This window comes from Gouania willdenowi, chromosome 22, assembly GCF_900634775.1.
Source record: "Gouania willdenowi chromosome 22, fGouWil2.1, whole genome shotgun sequence".
In the NCBI taxonomy this organism is placed as follows: Eukaryota; Metazoa; Chordata; class Actinopteri; order Blenniiformes; family Gobiesocidae; genus Gouania; species Gouania willdenowi.
This window is the reverse complement of record NC_041065.1, coordinates 3,620,211-3,635,890: the sequence shown is the minus strand read 5'-3', so window position 1 is coordinate 3,635,890 and position 15,680 is coordinate 3,620,211. Positions and strand designations below refer to the sequence as shown.

Here is a 15,680-nt window from a genome sequence, read left to right as displayed (position 1 = left end):
TGGTTGGGTTACATTTAGCCATAGTTTGAGAGTGGTGTGGACACGTTTCTACGCAATTCTAGGCCTATGTATGTGGTGCATTAGCCCTGGAGGGAGGTGATATCGGAGAACGGGAATATTATTTTTTTCTGGGATAAGGCCATCATAACACCCTAAAAACTAGTGCAAATATGACGAGCACACTTTAACTGGGGTGAAAACGTTACCGTTCTATTGCTTACGCGTCTGTAGTTAACAATCAATAAAATATGTTTCACATCCACATGTCAGTTCTCTTTAGGATCAGCCCAACGAGGAAGGTTTTATAGTGTATTTTACAGCTGATTTAAAAAATGGGTAAAAACTGAGCCGTTATCATAAGCGATGCTAACAGAACGCTAACACAAGAGGAAGGTTGCAATTTATGGGGTTATTTATTGAAGGCTCCGTAACTATGATTCATTTAATTTGAACTTTAGTAATTGAGGATGTAATTGTCATCGACTTTCAGGGAAAAAAACAACACTTGTAAATTTAATTGGAAAAAAATGCAGTAATCATAAATCATAAAAAGTTGTAGTTGAACATGGATAATTGAAGACATAATTGAAAAATGTAATTGACCCCAACCCCACCTAGCATTAGCTTAGCCTAGCCACTGAACCCTCTATGAAATAATGTAGAAGTTATGAAAAATGTTGAAATGGGTTGAAAACAAAAAATAAAATACACTATAAAACTTTCCTTGTTAGACCGTGGACTCTTTCAGGTTCCTGGGATCCACAATCTCACAGGACCTGAAGTGGACCTCCCACATAGACACAACCAGGAAAAAGGCACAGCAGAGGATGTACTTCCTGTATCAGCTGAGGAAGTTCAACCTGCCCCAGGAGCTGCTGATCATGTTCTACACCTCCATCATTCAGTCTGTTCTGTGCACCTCCATCACTGTCTGGTTTGGATCTACAACCAAACTAGACAGACACAGACTACAAAGGATAGTCAGGACTGCAGAAAAGATCATTGGTGTTGATCTGCCCTCCATCCAAGACTTATACCTGTCCAGGGTCAGGAAACGGGCAGGTAGCATCACTGCAGACCCCTCCCACCCTGCACACAATCTGTTTAAACTCCTCCCCTCCGGCAGACGCTACAGATCACTGTACGCCAAAACTACCCGCCATAAAAACAGTTTGTTCCCCCAGGCTGTCACTCTGATCAACACTAAACAGTCATAGAGTGTCAGACCTGTTTCTGTTACTGTGAAATAACCTGGAACTAAACATAACAACCCTGGATCAACCTGTCACTGTGAAATGTTCATGGACATAATATTTAATTTAAATGTTCACCTGCACTACTGCACTATTATCTTATCTTGTTATTGTTATATTATTTTATTTAGTTTTGCACATATTAGCCTAACTACTGTTTATATTTTTTCTAGTTGATTGTTATTATTTAATGTTTACACTGTTAGAGAGAGCACAGTTCACCAAGTCATACATTACATGGCCAATAAAGCTGATTCTGAAAAACAATAATATGTTGGAATGCATTTAAAGACGCATAAAGGTCAGAAAGTGAGCTTAAAAGAAATGATTTATTTTTTACACAAAAAAACAATGTTGAAACATGCAGTTGTAAAAAGTTGAGAAGAGGCTTTCAGGGATGATTCATTCATTCATTGTTTAGATCAAAGTTCACATACAGCAAGAAGAAAGTGATCTGAGATTTCCATTAAAAGGTGTGGATCATTCAACGACTAATAACAGACCATGTGATCATCGAGACACTGAACGCTCCTCTGCTGCCGCCTCTTTGCTTTCCAAGTAGTCTGCATACTTTGAGCGAAACTCCTGAATGAAGTTGTATTGCTGCAAATTAAAAAAAAAAAGAAGTTTTACTAATTGCCTTTATTTCACCTTAAAAGGGATCTTCCACTGTTTTTAAAAGTTTGGCACAAAACCTTCAAAATGTCCTAATTATAAAATCTATGTCTAACAAAACACATTATTATGCACCATATTCTTTTTATTAACTTTTAAAAATTTTACAGTTTTACAGCCTGTGTTCCTCCATCTTGAAATCACGATTGAACGAATATGGTGCATAATAGTGTGTTTTGTTAGACAAACATTTTCTAATAAGGACATTTCAAAGGTTTTCCACCACATTTGTTAAAACAGTTGAGGATCCCTTTAAATAATAAATGGCAGCAGAATTGGTGAAGGTTAAAGCTGCAGTATGTACATTTCTTTTTGGCGTGGACAGTGAACTTTGTAAATGACCTTCAGAAATCCAGGAGCGTGACGTCAGATTTCAGCCAATCAGAGATCTGTTTACTTTTTTCTCCCATTTGTCTGCACATGCTGTCAAAGGTCAACACTACAAGAAGTGCAATCATTTTGAGACAGCAAAGCATGTTTTGTTATTGCAGTGAAATAAATTAATTTATTTTATTGCATAATTGTGACCATCACCAGCCCTCAGTAAGGAAAGGTAAGAAACCTTTTATTATAGGGAGGATATAAAAAGGGAGAGCAGTGTTACCCCGAGGTGAGGGGGTGGTGGGGGAAGGGAGCAGGAGAAACTCAAGGTAGGAAATAGAAAGGGTGGGGAAGAATAGATTATTTTACAGTGAGGGTGAGATGTGAAGTTGTAGAATATATTGTGCTTATTATGTTGTGTAATCAAGCCAGTATAGTGACAAGTGTGAAGCTTAGCTATAATGGTGGTGGCTGTGAACAGGGGGAATGAGTGAGTGGTAGTACCTAAAGCAGGTATTTGGGATTAACGTGTCTAAAGTTAAACCCAGTATGAGTTTTATCCCACATCCCAAGGCGTGCCAGTGCATCGTAGACCAGTGTATGTGCAAAAACCGCTACTGCAAACCCAGGAGCCGCCCGGGGCCCGCAGATGCAGCCAGGCCAGCAGAAAGAGTGGGGGCCAGGGAGCCCCAGGCCACCCCCCACCCCCGGCCGAGCAGCCCCCCAGATGCCCCCAAGATCCCAGGCTGAGAAGCAGCCACCGCCCCCCACATACACATCTGAAAAAGCCCCAAGGAGCCAAACATCCAGCGCACCCCGCCGCCGATCCCAACCCCAAGACCACCGCCAACATACCGCCCCCCCAAGAGGAAAAAGGAAGACCGAGGAGAGGAACAAACAGCTTCTAAAGGTGCGTTCACACCGAATGCGACTGAAGCGACTACATTACATTTAAAATCAATGTAAATGACGCGATATCAAGCAACCCGACTTACGCAATTCTGGGAACTAGGTCCTGCGTGACCTCGTTGCTCAAAAATTTGAACTTTTTAAGCGACTTCAAGTGACAACTCCGTCGTCCTTCATTGTCTGTAGAGCTGAAGCATCAGCCCCTCCCTCCCACTACAGTGAGAGACGGCTCCACGTCTGTGCACGTTCACAAGAATACCGGTTAACTTTGGTTCGGGGAGGGGGGAGCGTGGTTTTTTCTCATGATTCTACATACTGCAGCTTTAAAGGTCTTACCTTAACCGTCTGTACGGCTCCTCCTCCTCTGAGCTCCCGGAGGATCTCAATGGCTTGATTGGCTGTTAGCAGTAAGGAGAGTTGCAGCAGCAGACAGGCGGCAACTGAGCAACACAAGAACAACAAACTAAGAGAGAAACCAACCTACATGCAACATATTAAATCAGAGGAAGTGGTTCTTACTCAGCGCTGATCGTCCCAGCCCTCCGTAGCAGCTGTCAACACAAAAAGCCTCGTTTTATTGCTGTGTAATGCAACCAATCACAATCTCACTACATTTATGAACTACAGAACTCAAGAGAAACTAAACCTCTAAATTCTACAAAATGCTGCTGATTTCAGCTGTCGTCACTGACAATGTACGACTAAATACACAATTTAAATACTTTTACTAAAATGTCCAGAGTTGGACTAGAATCATTCAATAACACTACTTCATACAGTTATATTTGTAATCAGCAGTTTAGTTTCTCTTCAGAGCAGGGGTTCTCAACCTCTGGGTCAGGACCCCATATGGAGACACTGGTAGGGGGTCATCAGATGCCTTCAAGAAACTGAATATTTTTTAAACAATTTGAGCCCATTTTTGTTTATTTTTACCCTTTTTCTGCAACTCCACCAAACATGCCATATTTGAACCTATTATCACTTTTTTCTGGCTCCTTTTAATGCATTTTTGATATTATTCCTCAAGTGATCCTCCTTTTCTTTTCTTTTAATAAAGTCAAAATGAATAACACAAATGCAGAACATACACAACAAAACATGGGGTGTTTTACACTATATGAAAAAGAAGAAACTAGGGTAAAAATGAGCAATCAAAGTGGAATATATTACAAAAAATAAATACATTCAATGAAAGAGTCGTTTTTGAAGATGAACCAAGACAAATATTTCATTATTGTCACTTTTAACCTCTTTCATGCTTATTTTTGTCATTTTAACCACATTCACAATTTGTCATGCACATTATTTGCCAGTTTAAACCATTTGTTCAAATATTGACACTTTGAACCTTTTTTAATCATATTTATGTCTGTTTTTATCCACTCTAATCTGCAACTTTTAACCATTTTCTGTGTTTTTTTAAAATCCCATTTCACCAACTTTTCCACCTTTTTTAATCATTTTTAACCCATTTTATTTCTGATTAAAACAATGAGTTGCATCTATATATAATAATAATAATAATAATAATAATAATAATAATAAATGTTCCTGGTTAACAGTAGATATTATTCAGATGAATAAATAAATGTGGTTATCACAGATTCATAGAACAATGGACCATCATTTTACTGACTTTATGGATGGACCCCAAAAATCTCTCCCCTTTATTCCCCCTTATAGGTGGTCCTGTCTCCACCTTCAGCTACAGTGGGGGTCCCCACTCTCTGAAACCTTTATTTTGGGGGTCACGGGCTGAAAAGGTTGAGAACCACTGGTTTAAAGCACAGTTATTCACAGAAACTGGAAGGACTGACTGGTCGGTTTCAATTCATTCATTTTAAAAATGCATTTATTTCATTTAGGTAATGATCACCATTTTAATCTCTGATTGAATCATGCTTATGTTCAAGTTAAACTAGTGGTTATATTATGGTTTAAAAATATTTTTTATTTTATTGGATGTATTGACATTATTTTTCATTTTTTATAATGTATTTTTATTCATTTAATGAAATCATCAAATATTGTTCTGATTAAGATTTTGTAACTCATTGGTTAATAATAAATGTTTTTGTCATACCTGCTGTTGCTGACTAAGGGTTCTTTCACACATGCCTCTCTGCTCTGCACCATGCTTCACTTCCTCAGATACTCTGTGAAATGTCACTGAAACTCTGGTGAGGAGCAAACAAACAAACTCTGGTCCTCTATAAAATGTAGGTCCCAAAGTGAAGCATGGTGCGGTGTTTGACCATATGAGAACCAGGACCAAACATGAAATGCTATTGGAACAAAGCAACTCCATCAGTGACACCTCAGCAGCAGCAGCAGCGTAAGGGTTAACCCTAACCCTGCGGGTCTGCCGTCACGGTAACAGGCATGAGCACACATTCACAACCCAGTGTTCCAGCAGAAACACACACATATCCATCCATCCATCTATCCATTTTCAGAGTCGCTTAGTCAGCACACCTCCTCACTCCTTTACGTATTTCTCTCACATCATTCCTTTATTTTCTCAAACTGTTCACATGATCAGTGATGGCTGCACATTTGACTGCTCTGTTCTGTTTCCTCCCTTGTTTTTCCACATTTTGTAAAAAGTCAGCTCCAAACAGGCCAGTTGGATTTTTCTCGCGTATTGATGTCACATCGCGTTAACTCCTCCTCCTGACAATCCTGGCACCTCCTACCTTACCAAAGAATGTGAGCTCCTCCCTCTCAAACTACTTCACAGCTAAAACAAACATAGCGACGGCAGGTTGATATTACAGTTAATATATTTACATTCAGTATACTGTATAGGTTATCCAGTATGTAGATTAACTGAAGAGCACGCAATCAGTTTCACTTTTAGTAGCCGTTACACCACATTGTATTGCCTTTATGGAATGAGCTGTTTGTGACCCAATGTGAAGCAACGGTTGAACAAAATAATGGACTATCGTCTTAAATGGACTAGTTCTATGGTCAGTAGAGGTGAGGAGAAGGAAGACTGTTAATAATCTACTGCTGCTGCTGTAATAAACACACACCCTGAAGCAGCGCGAGTGTTTACATACACTCATGCATACGCCAAAAAAACAGCCTGTTTTTAGGAGCGCTCTGAAAGCGACTTTTCAGAGGCTAAAACTCTGGAAAACAGGCAAGTTTGGGAAAATAAACCTCAAATATGATGTTGTTGGGGTTCTTAGAACAAATATGGGTGAAAAAGAGCACAAGACTGGACCTTTAGATACAATCCAAGAACATAAATATAAATCAAATTAAATCATTTTTAAAACCTTACATTTTCTTTGCAGCCCGGTACCAAATGGTCCACGATCTAGTGGTTGGGTTGGGGACCACTGGTCCACACTATTCATTTTAGTAGCTGACTTAACAAAAGACTGGATGGAAAGATTGGCACAATTTTATACGGAAATTAATTTTTGCTAATTTTGCAAAAAATGATTTTGGGCAAATCAAGAATAAAGTCGAAATGTCGAAAATGAACTCAAAACACAATGCGATAAAAGTCGAAGGTTTGCTCATAAAGTCAAATCTATGGATACAGACGAGGGCCAATTCACCATATGACAATATGTGGCCGTGTATTGATGACTGCATTTCATTATATTTCAAAGTTGGGTTTAATAACAGATTCTTTCTTTTTTAGCTCATAAACACGGTCGTAATCTTAAAACTTAATCTGTTCAGAAGGAAAAAAACAGTAAAGTTTGGTGGAACATTCAGTCCATCTGTGGCTAATGAGGAGCTACGGAAACACATTAGGGACGGTTTAGACTGTTGTCGTATATGGTGAACCCAGTCAGTTTCCGTAGATTTGACTTTATGAGCAAACTTTTGACTTTTATCACACTAATGTAATTTGGGTTTATTAATCTTTACATTATATTTCAACTTTACACTCAATTTCAACATTAATCTCGACATTTTGGCTTTATTCTTGATTTGCCCAAAATTATTCTCTCCATCAAAATTTACCCTAATCCACTAAAATGTTGTGAAAATAATTAGGACATCCTCATCTGATCAGGTAATTCTGTGTGGGTTGGTTTTTTTAAAAGGAAAACAGCTCAAATAAAAACAGAAGAAAGAGTTGAACAATTGTGATTACAAATGTAGTTAAACAACTGAGGTCAAACCTGAGCACAATTAAAAGCAGAAGAAGAAACTCACTGGATCACCGTGATCCTTTTCCTCTCGAGGCATTCTTGCAGCTCGTCGAGGATCTCGCAGCACAGCTGCAGCTCAGGAGCTTCTCCGTCACAGAAAGGCTTGTGATGGACTGTGAAGCCTCTCTGCTGGTAGACGTCCAACAGGCAGGGCACCCTGTAGTGGACCAGCTCTCCTACGGTGCACAGCACAAACACGTCCTGCACCCCCTGGTGGTGGAGCTCATCTGATGACACAAAACATCTCGGCCGCTCACGCACAGAGCAGGAAATATTCTATAGGACAGGTATTGGCAACTGGTGACGGACCCCAAAGCAAACACACAAAATGACCCAAATAAACATGCAAAATTACAAAAAAAAAATTGTAAAAATAAGCAAAAATGGGCTCAAATTGTTAAAAATATATTCCTAGTTTCTTGAACCCCCTCCCAGTGCCCAAGGTTGAGAACCCCTGATTTAGAGAGCCATTTTTTTTTCAAGATTTGTCTTCTTCAAATAAACTTTCTTTCTGTTTCTAGATAAATAAGACAGCGGTGGGTCAGCCGGTCCTTCTATGAATAAAACAAGGTCAATGTTGCACGTCAAAGACCTTCACAGTCGCTCACAAACTGAATCCTTTAGTGTGTGTACGTGTTGTGTCTTACCAACATCTTTGAACAGGTTCCTGCGGACCTCTTTATATTTGCAGCCTTTAAAAAGTTGAAGCACAGAAGAGTTGATTAGACTGTTAGGAAAGCTGCTCTTTGGCTCCGTGCTGGGACTTTACCTGGTAGTGCACATATTCCAAGACACTGGGAGCACTCGATGATGGACAGAGGCAGCCTGAAAGCAATGCAAAAAACAGGAAGACATATCTGCATTTCTGTGTGTGTGTGTTTGACAACAAAAAGGAAGACACACTATCTAATAAGACTCACCAAGAGATGTGAAAGGGCGTCAGCTGCTCATCTATCACGTCCTCGTCTGAAGACGAATCAAAGTCACTTCCCCGAAATGCTGAAGCCCTACAAACACAAAGAAACGCTTTAACTCAAAGAACACAACCTGGAAGACTGTGTGTGTGTGTTTGTGCGTGCGTGCGTGCGTCTGAGCTGTAGACTAGATGAATCAAAGCACACATGGGCAAAAAAGGCCAACAAAAGGACGCTAACTGCATAGAATTACTGAAATATGTACAAAAGGACGACAAAAAAACCCCAGAAAAACACAAAATAACTACAAAAATAAACAAAATTACACTTAAAATACACAAAAAGAACAGAGTATTTTACAAAACGACAACAGAAAAACCTGAAAAGACACAAGGGGGGTATTTCAGAAAGGAGGTTCAACAAACTCCTGAGTCTATCCATAAACTCTGGGTCAACATCAATCGCGATGGGAAACTGAGTACAGTATCTGGTTCCATTACAGCTGGTGTGACGTTGGTCAATAAACTCTGAGGGGCAGATTCACTAAAGGTTTAGTGGTATTAAAACGTACTAATAAGGAGTAAAAAAAAAGCCCAGGGAATCAGGAGTGTGTTGCCGCTGCTCTTCCCAATACACCCTCAATCCATTTAGCGCGTTTCACCCTAATGAATATGCATAGTAGGCGGATCTCCCAGGGGGAGCAAAAATAAGGGAGGAGGAAATGCAAATACATTTATGCAGGGAGAACAATGCAATTCATGAAATTTGGAACTGTTTGCGGTGATTTAGTAGGGAAAAATAGTACAACTGAGACACAAGTGCAAACACACGCAGAGATCATCGCTGCAGTAAAAAACACAGCAGAGATGAAAAGGCTCCAGTTGTGTGTGTGTGTGTGTGTGAGAGAGAAAAAAAGCTGGACGTACATCCATTTCTCCTCCGTGGATCACTGTCACACACACATGCGCGCAATCAGCCGCACACATGCACCCATCCGTCACATCCATGCACATTTCTCCACTGTGGGGTGAATAAAGAATATCTATCTGCTGTAATTCATCCATTTTTTTTATTTGTTTCCTCTACTAACAACTCCAATTCTGCTGCTTCACATTTTTATTTTTTGCTGCCACGCACTCATGTTCACCCTCCATGTTCAACACAACACATACTAAACGCTCATTTAAATAAGGACGGTCTGCACCAGTTCTGCACGTGCACTAATCATTGCTGCAATCTTAGGGGTCTATTCTACCGTCTGGACTTAAGTGCTTTTTTGCGCGCCTGCAGTTAAGCGCTTCTCTTCTATGCGTATTCTCCGGTCCAGGTTGCTGACACGCCCACAGCGCGTAAGATAGACCAAATGCACGTATGCGTGAATGAAGGCGGGCTGAAGGAAAGGAGGCGGTGATGTGATTTTTTTGGGCTGTCTAGAAATCACGGAACATGGAATGTAATGTAGTCGCCAAAGTCGCTAAAGTGTGAACGCATTCCCAGAGGTAAAGGTAACACCGTCGCAGCTGCCCAGGAGTTGGTTAAAAATTTCAGTTCATTTAGGGTCAATTTGACAGGAGAAAAGTGCACTTGGCAGCAGCTGAAAATGAAATATAAAAACATCATTCAGAACAGTAATGCATATTTAGGTCATCATCTCACCACATTTAGATTTTTTAAATTGTTGTATCATATTGAAGGGTATAAATGTGTATTCATTTAAATTCACATCGCCCCCTTTACATTTGCAACAGGTTTGTATTTATGGGACTTTACTATAGACGGCAGTAGGTGTTTTAATGTAGAGCAACCTTTCTGATAGTTCTGTATCCCAATGTTGTAAAAAACTGTTTGCAAAAAAACATAAAGCAGCATAACATTAGTAACGATGTGAGCACGTCTGCAGTGTGTAATGATACGAATGTGTGTCAGAGTGTCAAGGTAAATTAATGTGTTCCTTGAGAAGCGGTGTTCAGGTGGGCGGAGCCAGATAGAAACCCAGGGTTAGAGTTAACACTAACCCAGAAATATGCACAAAAAAACTAAATACAGAAAAATAGAAGAGAGATTTATATAAAGACAACAAAAATACACATAACGACAATAGAAAAACTACACAAATACAAAAACAGATGACTTAAAATGCACAAAAATAACAAAGGTTTACAAAAGGACAACAAAAATACATAACATGACAAATGAAATATACAAAAACAAAACCACACACAAGTCGACTTAAAATACACAAAGATAAAAGAGAGATTTACAAAAGGACAACAAAAATACACATAATGGAAACAGAAACACACAAAATTAGCCAAAAGTTAAACAAGACGACTAACAATACACAAATACAACAGGAAATTAGACAAGACCTGTATTCACAAGACAAATACGTATTTGGCAATTGAAAATTGGAGAAAATGACAACCTGTAGTTATATTTGTTGACAAGTTATATAATGCAAAAAAAAAAAAAAAAACAGACCTTGACTTTAAACATGACCTTGAGCGAAAACCAAGGTCACACATTGAAACGAAATGTTGTTCAATGGTACCAGTCTGAGCACTGTATCTCAATTTGTGGCCAAGTTATAGGAAAAACATTTTGGTTTTTTTGTGACGTCATGAACTTTGACCCCTACCAATCTTTTTACCGGTATGTCGTACAGCTTTGGTCCAGTTAAATAAAATACTTCACTTGAGATGAGCTTTTCATAAATGTAAGCATTGAACTTGTTGCGATAAATATTCATAGAAATACGAAAAATGTTGGTGTTTCACACTTGACGTGACCTTGACATTTTGGCTCCAAAAATGTAAACAAATCATCCTTGAAAGATGAGACATACGTGTCATTAGTGCTGCATTAATAGCATAGGAGGAGTTCTACAACAAAGGAGTTGGGGAAGAAAAATAATAAGAAGAACTACAAAATAATGACAACAATACACAAAATAATGACAACAATACACAAAATGACTCCAAAAACACACAAAATGACTAAAATAAAAACTGAAATAGTAAATAAAACAGAAATACATAAAAATAGTCCTTACATTTAGTCTCCTCTGTAGACGGTGTAGACACACTTTCCTTACAACATCATATCTGTCAAAGACAAAGTTTATACAACTTTAATTTACAATCTATGTATTCAGCTTGAGTTATTTCAAATGATAAAATAAAATTAATTACATCTCAACACTTTGATAGACTTTGGTCAGTTATAATTGTTCTATTAAAAACAATTGTAAGAAAGCACTTTGTATCTGTGATGGTTTAATGATGGTATGATATCCATTCTTTGGACAACAATATGATACTTGCTTATATCACAAAGTCTGCCACAGTTCCATTTTGATTTGCTTCAATTCAGGGGCCTTTGATCCATTTAGAACATGTTTGGACAACTTTATTGTCAAAATGTTTTACACATTTAAACGAAAACCATTCTTCTTACCAAAAAGGTGTATCCTAGAGCAGGGCTTCTAAACCTTGGGGTCAGGACCCCATTAGGGGTCGCGAGATAACTTCAAGAATCTAAGAATATTTTTTGAACAATTTGAGTCCATTTCTGCTTATTTTTACCCTACTTTCCACCACTACACCAAACTTGCCATATTTTAACCTATTTTCATCTGTTTTTCTTGCCATATTTTTGCTCATTTTAGTGCATTTTTGCTACGTTACTCCCATTTCTGACACTTCACCATCAAATTTCAACGTCTTTTCTGCACATTTTTTCTACTTTCAAACCCTTTCCACCACTTTTCCCACCCAAGGTCACATATATTGACCCCTTATTGTCACTTTTAACCTCTTTACCATATTTCATGCTTATTTTACCACATTTACGATTTGACATGCCCATAATTTGCCAGTTTAAACTAATTTGTCCTAATAATTGTTCCAATATTGACACTTTGAAGCATTTTTCTGTCCGTTTTTGGCCACTTTAATGGGCTGAACATTTAAGAACCACTGTACTAGTGTTGATCGATAGCTTGAGTTTCCATCGATTTGGTTGAATCATGTCTTGACTAATCGATGCATTGATATAGATTGATGGATCATTACTATCCTAGTATCTGTTAGGTTTTACATTAATATATATGTATTGAGAGCCTCTAATTTGAATCAACACGCTTATGAAGACGAACTCTGTGTAAATGTGTGATATTTTCCCAAACTTGCATGTGAAGATATATTCAGTGTAACATGGTAGTTTCCCCTTTATTTATTTAGTTTTTATTTTAATAAATTAAAAACAAAATGATAATAATATTGTTATTTCTGTTTCAGGAAGTGAATTCCGTATTTCTGTAATAACAGAAAATCTGAGAAACTTTTTGGATATCAAATAATGTTGTTCAATCTTCACTTTATCAGTGTTTTTAATTCAGTGAACAAAGGCAGGAAAAATTATAGTTGACATGTTATTTTTATATATTAGCTGACTAATATTTAATGGCCGAGCCTCATGTCTCACCCTCTCACATTACAATTATCCACTTCATATTAATTAGTTCTGATTGAATTTAGTCTTGCAAAACAGTTTTTTTTTGTCATCACGTTGCTGTTCAAATCCCGCTTTTGTCAAATGTATTTTTTCATTTTAACATATTTAACACGGCAAATTTCACCTTTAAAAATACACATTTTAGGGTATTTCCTGGGATAGGGTTAAAATAAAAAGGTTAGCGGGTTAGCTAAAAATAAAACTGACAGAACTATTCATGTGTCTATTCATACGTTTCCGTATCAATAGCCACAGCCAATATGTAATGGCAGAGCCTGATCATATTAATCAGTTCTGATTGCATTTAATGTTGCAAAAGTGTTGTTTTTTTATTTATTTTTTGTCGTCATCACGTTGCTGTTTTTAGAAAGTGTCTATTTGTACGGTTGGCGTACGGACAACCCCCAGTGCTATTAGTACGTTTACCGAAGTACAAATACGTAGCGGGTTAGGTTTAGGGTTATAACCCAATATAGCAACATTTTTTAGGGTTAGGGTTGAAGTTAAGTTTAGGGTAAGGTTTAGTCTTAGTCACGTGACCTAAACTGGCCAAATAGGGGCGGTGCGTACGGATAGAATTGAGTATATTGATACGGCAACCGTACGCATAGCTACTGCCCTGTTTTTTATTGGCTAAAAAAACAAAGTGTATTAAATAAAACTATGAAGGAAATTAATAACCGGTAATAATAAATTACATTTGTTTAATAAAATCAAGGTATAACTTCATGTTTATTAGATAGAAGTTTAAATATATTTTTTAAATGTGATCCTTTGCGCCAAAACAAAAGCTACATTTTGCACAAACTCATAAATCTCTCACGTCATACGTAAAATGTATGATTTATTTAAAAGTAAGAATTGCTGTAATAGTTGGCATTTCAGTGGCTTTAGGAGATTAAAATAAATAATAATAATCAGACAAAGTGTGAAGCTAACGTTAGCCGAGCGGTTTACACGGCACACAAACAAAGCTCGTAACTCAAACAGCAGAGAAAACGGTAGATGGTAGTTTTAATAAGCAGATAAAAGGAAAACAGTTGGTCCTAAAGTGTTAAATATGAGTGTATGTATGTGTGTTACTCACCGGTCTGTGTGTCTGTGTCTGTGACAGCTCTCAGTCTGCAGCTGTTTGAAAACTCACTGCTGCCTGTAGCCAATCACAACCACGGATTTCCTTTAAACCCCGCCCACTTTCGCTTTGAGTGCTCGATTCTTTGGCAGGTACATACCGTAGGGGCGGGGTGAATGCGAGGATAATACATTAAAAAAAAAAAAAAAAAAAAAAAAAGGAAAATAAATTGTGTTTTTTATGTTTATCAATGTCAATTTTTATTAAAAACCAGTAAATAAATAAATAAAAAAAACAATAAATGAAAACATTTTACAGAAGGATGAAAGATTTATATCAAGAAAATACATTAATTAATTAATTATGAAATAAATAATAATAAAAATACCAGGGGTACAAAATACAGGTTAAGGCCAATTTTGATGGAGAAAAATACTTTTAAGCAAATCAAGAATAAAGTCGAAATGTCAAGATGTAAGGTTGACATTTCGAGAATAAAGTTGACAGTTCAAGAATAAAGTTGAAATATAATGTCAAGATTAAAGTCGATAAAACAAGATTAAAGTCGATAAAACAAGATTAAAGTCGATAAGACAAGATTAAAGTCGATAAAACAAGATTAAAGTCGATAAGACAAGATTAAAGTCAAAATTTCGAAAATAAACTGAAAAAACAATATCTTGATAAAAGTTGGGGGTTTGCTAATAAAGTTTAGGCAGTGGCTATCCGTACGGTTGCCGTATTAATATACTGACATTCTATCCGTAAGCAGCGCCTCTATTTGGCCAGTTTTGGTCACGTGATAGGTCAGTCATTGACCAGTTTAGGTCACGTAACTATGACTAAGACTAAGACTAAATCTAACCCTAACCCTTAAAATTGTTGCAATATTGGGTTATAACCTAACCATAACCCTAACCCTAAGACACTACGTATGTGTACTTTGGTAACCGTACCAATAGCACCGGGGGTTGTCCATACGGCAACTGTACAAATAGACACTTTCTAATGTTAAATCTACAGAAGCTGACTAGGGCCAATTTACCAGCTACGACAACAAATAGCAGATTGTGGCTGTGTATCGATGAAGACGTTAAACTATGCTCCGAAGTTGGATTTAATAACAAAGACATTATTTCTCTTTTAGCTCATAAACACAGTAGCTTTCTTTTTTTAAGGACTTTGAAAAAATATTGTTAAAAATGTAATCTTTTCAGAAGGAAAAAAACCAGTGAATGTTTAGAAGAGGTGGAAACATTCAGTCCATCTGTGGCTATTGAGTAGCTACGGAAACACATTAGGGACAGTTTAGATGGAGACTCTTGTTGTATAAGGTGAATTGGCCCTAATCGGCCTCTGTAGATTTTACTTTATTATCAAACCTCTGACTTTTATCAAGATATTGTATTTTGAGTTTATTTTAGAAATTTTGACTTTAATCTTGTCTTTTCAACTTTAATCTCGACATTATATTTCAACTTTTTTCTCGACATTTCAACTTTATTCTTGATTTGCCCAACATTATTTTCTCCATCAAAATTGGCCCTAATTCGCTTCCGTACAAACACAATAAATCTGTATGAGTAAAACTATTAGCCATTGATGGATAAATGTATTAATATTACTATTTTGTCAAAGGTTTTACTACTTCTGCATTTCAAAAGCATAATTTCTAATCCCCACGTCACAAATTAAAGGCCCAGGGGCCAAACCCAGGCCTTCAGAGCCTCTAATTTGGTTTACAGGAAAATTTTTACTAAAATGCAGAGCTTTCCCACAAACGATTCCACAAAAATTTGGTCGCAAAATCAAGGAATTTAGAAGATTCTTCAGGGAC

General features: G+C 37.4%; 1 protein-coding gene across 1 annotated transcript; it reads right to left on the bottom strand.

Annotated features, from left to right (window-relative positions):
• Nucleotides 1–1,649: 1,649 nt before the first annotated feature.
• cdkn3 (cyclin dependent kinase inhibitor 3) lies at nucleotides 1,650–13,915 on the bottom strand. Its single transcript, XM_028438424.1, has 9 exons — nucleotides 13,859–13,915; nucleotides 11,309–11,360; nucleotides 8,263–8,349; nucleotides 8,112–8,167; nucleotides 7,990–8,034; nucleotides 7,347–7,569; nucleotides 3,678–3,709; nucleotides 3,495–3,598; nucleotides 1,650–1,856 (listed from the first exon to the last, which is right to left on the bottom strand). Coding segments are annotated over exons 2-9 (642 nt in total). The 5' UTR covers nucleotides 11,311–11,360; nucleotides 13,859–13,915; the 3' UTR covers nucleotides 1,650–1,763.
• Nucleotides 13,916–15,680: the final 1,765 nt, after the last annotated feature.